The following is a 4,270-nucleotide window of genomic DNA, read 5'->3' on the forward strand; positions in this document are numbered from 1 at the left end:
TACACTGACTAAAGGCTGAACAGTATAGGTAAAGTTGGAACTTATGGAACAAGGGCAAGAGAAAGATAAGAGGAAGGTGATGTGCAGACTAACTACACCAGGGAAGAGGGGGAAGTGTATAATCAAGGAAAGCATGATAGAAAACTGAAACATGACCTGAGAAGCAGAGCCAGACCATTAGGCACAAAAACAGCTTGGTTATACAAATATTATGGTTTGAGATAAAACTGCATTGTGAAGAATAGGGGAAATTTGCCAGAATAAGCACTGCTTCTGGAAAACGGTGGTCCCATCCGCACCATCTCCAGCTTTGAAAAATAAAGACATTGTCATGACTCATTTCTGTGCAGCCCTGGAAATCAGAATTTGGACAAACGGATGCCCAGACTGTGTCCAGTGTCAGGTTGCCCTCAATCCTGACTGTTTTGATAGCATTCACCCGAGATCCAAAAAATTAACCTCAGTCATGAACTGTCCTATCAAACCAGTCATGGCCACAGATCTCACATACATTTGCCTACACTGATAAATGAAACAGTTTTAATTCTTTTTACAGTAGGTGTTTCATTTGTTACATATTGGATTTTGATACTTTCAGATGAACTGAGATGATTTAGTATGAGCAGAGAATGAGCTGTGAATCCGTGTGACAGACAACAACTTCATCAATTTGACTGCAAACACAACACCTGCAAATGCAAAACACACTGCAAAACGAACAGCAATAGATAATGGGTTTTTGTGTTTTGGAAAAAAAATATATATATGTAATTACCATTCAAGATGACTGATTGATTGCATCAAAAAACACATTTCCCATCATTTGCAAACTTTATTTATGCTTCATATCTTTCATTACACTTATAATTTCTGTGCAACAGTTGCAGAATGGGTGGGTCTCAGCTCTAAACATTTTTTTTCTTCAGAAATAAACTATGACCTTGAAAGAGAAGTGAAAATAACGTCTGTTTCCTTCAGATACCACCCAGTCTGATAAATCCCCGAGCATGCATATGTGGCAATGCTACGAGGGAAAAACTTTGAGAGAGAGCCAACAACGCCACCTAGGGGAATTCCACCCCCAGGAATTCTAAACCTATAGCTACAATTCTATAACACCAAAGGACACACAGGTTTAACAGACACTGGCTCAGACGTGATTCCAAAAAAAATACAAGTTTTTATTATTAACTATTGTTTTTCTTTTTTCAGAGTACAGGTTCACAATAAAATCAATGGACAAAACAACATTGTACAATATATGATAGGGCCATATAAAAGCGTTGCTTAGGTTGTCAATAAAGTGCTAGGGTACAGGGCTGGGGGCTCACCGGGCGAAGATGACTGCTGAGGGAGAGGGGAAGGGTCCTTATGCTACACCACACGTGAAAACCACACAAATTGTCCACCACAAAGTGCACTACTGTACAGGAAAGTGAAGGGAACCGCCACCACCGGGATCAGCCAGTCTCTTGCACCAGTGGCTCCGCCAGCACCTGTCCAAAAGAAAGAGAGACAACTATTAGGCCAGGCAATAAAAGATGGGGAACCTGCACAATACAATATACACATACACACACACACACACAAGCTCTTTAGGCTCCACTCACACCAACACACTCACACAACCCCTGATTTGATTAATTCAGAAATTAAACAAAAGAAACAAACTTTACAGATCCAGAAACGGGGTTCACTGCAGGCAAAAGGCCTGCACACACACACAGAAAAACAAAAAGAAAATACAATAAAATACTAAATAACAAAAGAAACTTTGGAAAATAATGAATAATCAAAATAACCCAGACAGAACAGCAGTAGGACGCCCATACGAGGCGTAGGGGCCCGCGTCAGCTGATAGTTGGCGGGGCGTGGAGGCTTCAGGGCTCCGACACAGGAGGACACACACAGCAACAGACAGCTTTAACTGTTAACAATCAAAGGTGCAAGGTCATGGTTAATAGCAGCTAGAAAAAGGCACATGTACCACAAGCACAAAAAAACAAATGAGACGGCCTACCGTAGGAACTGAATGCTGTGTACAAAGCCAACTTCAAGGCCACGCTTGGCTCACCTCCGACTTCGGCCGACAAAACCACTGCAAAGTCAATAATTTATCAGCCATGCTACTACACAAATGCGCCGTGCAATGCAACCAACAAACATACCTCAATTTAACCAAGGAAGCGAATGCCGTGCTGCTCACAGAACGCTGTGTGGCTCACGGGGCTGCGCGCACACACACTGCCAGGACAACTCTCCCCTCACTCAATCTCCAGCCAGAAGACAGGCCGACCGCTGCAAACAGAGCCTGTCAGCTACCATACAATTGCACGCCAAGAACCAATGCTGTTGCAAAACTTACCTGAGGGTATGAAAATGCACTGGCCTGTTGCCTTGCTACACGAACGCCACCACAGCCACACCACCGACGCCAAGTCTACTACTGAGAGCGAAGGAGTCCGCACACCTGCATCCAATGTTCCAATTGTCCCCCCGGCGCCGCCCCGTAATCAACGTAAAGGAGGACGGCGACGCACGGTGAGCAGAAAGCAGGAGGAGGGGGTACTACACCCCAAATACAAAACGGGGGTACTACACCCCAAATACAAAAAAAAGAAAAACATAAATAAGCAACCTGCTCTACCACACATATATAAGAGTCAGTGAGGCCACATACAACAAGTCTGTCTTATCAAATTGATCCTTTTAGACACAGAATACCAACCATGGGGGATACACCTTGTAGTGTTATACAACCTCTAAAGGAAATTGTCTTGAGTTCTTTCACGTACAGGATCCCTGCTCTTTTGTACGTGGGAGACAAAACTCTTCTGGCCTTTGCAGAGCAGCGGATGACTTCAGTTGATGCCAGTGCAAAGCTGCTGGTCATGAAAACAGGAACGCTGACGGAGAATTCCTCTGATGTGAAGACAGTTGAGGTAAACAACCACATATTGTTTCATGGCTCAATGAAATGTGAATTTATAGTAGTACTATCTGTTTTGATCACTCATCTCTGAAAAATGTTTTTTTCTAGTGGTCAGACTTCATAACTGTGAATGAGGCACAAATAGATAAATACCGTACCATGAACCCCTGCCCAGTGTACCAAGAGAAGAACAAGACACTCTTCCTGTTTTTCATCTGTGTTGAAGGCACATTCGACGAGTCTTGGCAGATAAGCAATAACACCAACAAGGCTCGTCTCTGCTACATCACAAGTCAGGATCTTGGTCAAAGATGGAGCAACGTGACAGATTTGACGGACCAACTAGATGAAATTAAGAACTGGTCCACATTTGGTGTTGGTCCAGGCCATGGTGTTCAGATGAAGTCTGGGAGACTGATCGTACCTGTTTATGCTTGTATCTCCAAATGTTTTCCATGTGGTTGTAATGCCTTATATGCACTCGCCCTGTACAGTGATGATGGCAACAAGTGGCAGTTTGGCAAAATGCTTAAAACAATGTCCCTTGAATGTGAGATGGCAGAGTTCTGTGATGAGGAAGGCAAAAGCTTCCTCTACTGCAATGCTCGTACTAAGGGCGGCAATCGGGTTGAAGCAATCAGTAAAAATGGGGAAGATGATTTTTCCATGCTCAGTGGGTCACTCATTGAAACAGATGGAGGCTGTCAGGGAAGTGTGGTCTCCTTCCCAGCTCAAAATAAAGGTTCAGATCCGAGTAAAAACAAGTGGCTGCTCTTCACTCACCCAAGTGATGAGTGCAGAAGAAGGCGTGATTTAAAAGTTTATCTGAACAAGACCCCACAGGATCCAAATGCATGGAGCAAACCCTGGATCATTAACCATGGACCCAGTGGTTACTCAGACGTGGCTTACATTGATGATGGCTGGTTTGTGTGTCTAGTGGAGCGTGGGGAGAAGACAGAAATTGAGCAGATAGCCTCATTGGTTTTCAGCTACAAAGACATCATCCAAGGAATTGAAAAGTCATCCTAATGATGCCTTTCTCTGTTGTCATGGACCCCAGGAAGAGTAGCTGTCGCATTAGTAAAAGCTAATGGGGATTCAAATTGGGGCGCCGAGTGGTGCAGTGGGTTGAGCAGGTGCGCCCCATGTGCCTAGGCTATAGTCCTTGCTGCAGTTGGCCCCAGTGCGAATCCCGCATCGGGCAGCCCTTTACTGCATGTCATTCCCCTCCTCCTGCCTCCCCATTTCCTTTTTCTCTCAACTATGCTATCAAATAAAGCCCCCCCCCCCCAAAAAAAGAAAAAAAAATACAAATAATTTTAGCTTCCACATATG

General features: G+C 44.1%; 1 protein-coding gene and 1 long non-coding RNA gene across 2 annotated transcripts; one reads left to right on the forward strand and one right to left on the reverse strand.

Moving 5' to 3' along the window:
- Positions 1-1,379: 1,379 nt before the first annotated feature.
- Positions 1,380-2,546, reverse strand: LOC310991394. The gene is made up of 5 exons (XR_014595618.1): positions 2,366-2,546; positions 2,169-2,298; positions 2,021-2,098; positions 1,803-1,927; positions 1,380-1,496 (listed from the first exon to the last, which is right to left on the reverse strand). It is a non-coding gene; the product is annotated as an uncharacterized lncRNA (long non-coding RNA).
- A 183-nt stretch (positions 2,547-2,729) lies between these two features.
- LOC310991819 (sialidase-3-like) lies at positions 2,730-3,964 on the forward strand (the record flags this gene model as incomplete). Its single annotated transcript, XM_083979750.1, has 2 exons — positions 2,730-2,942; positions 3,041-3,964. 2 exons carry the CDS (start codon positions 2,730-2,732, stop codon positions 3,962-3,964), a joined length of 1,137 nt encoding a protein of 378 aa, XP_083835876.1.
- Between the last annotated feature and the right edge of the window lie 306 nt (positions 3,965-4,270).

Source organism: Trachurus trachurus (genome assembly GCF_905171665.1).
Source record: "Trachurus trachurus genome assembly, chromosome: 9".
Lineage (NCBI taxonomy): Eukaryota > Metazoa > Chordata > Actinopteri > Carangiformes > Carangidae > Trachurus > Trachurus trachurus.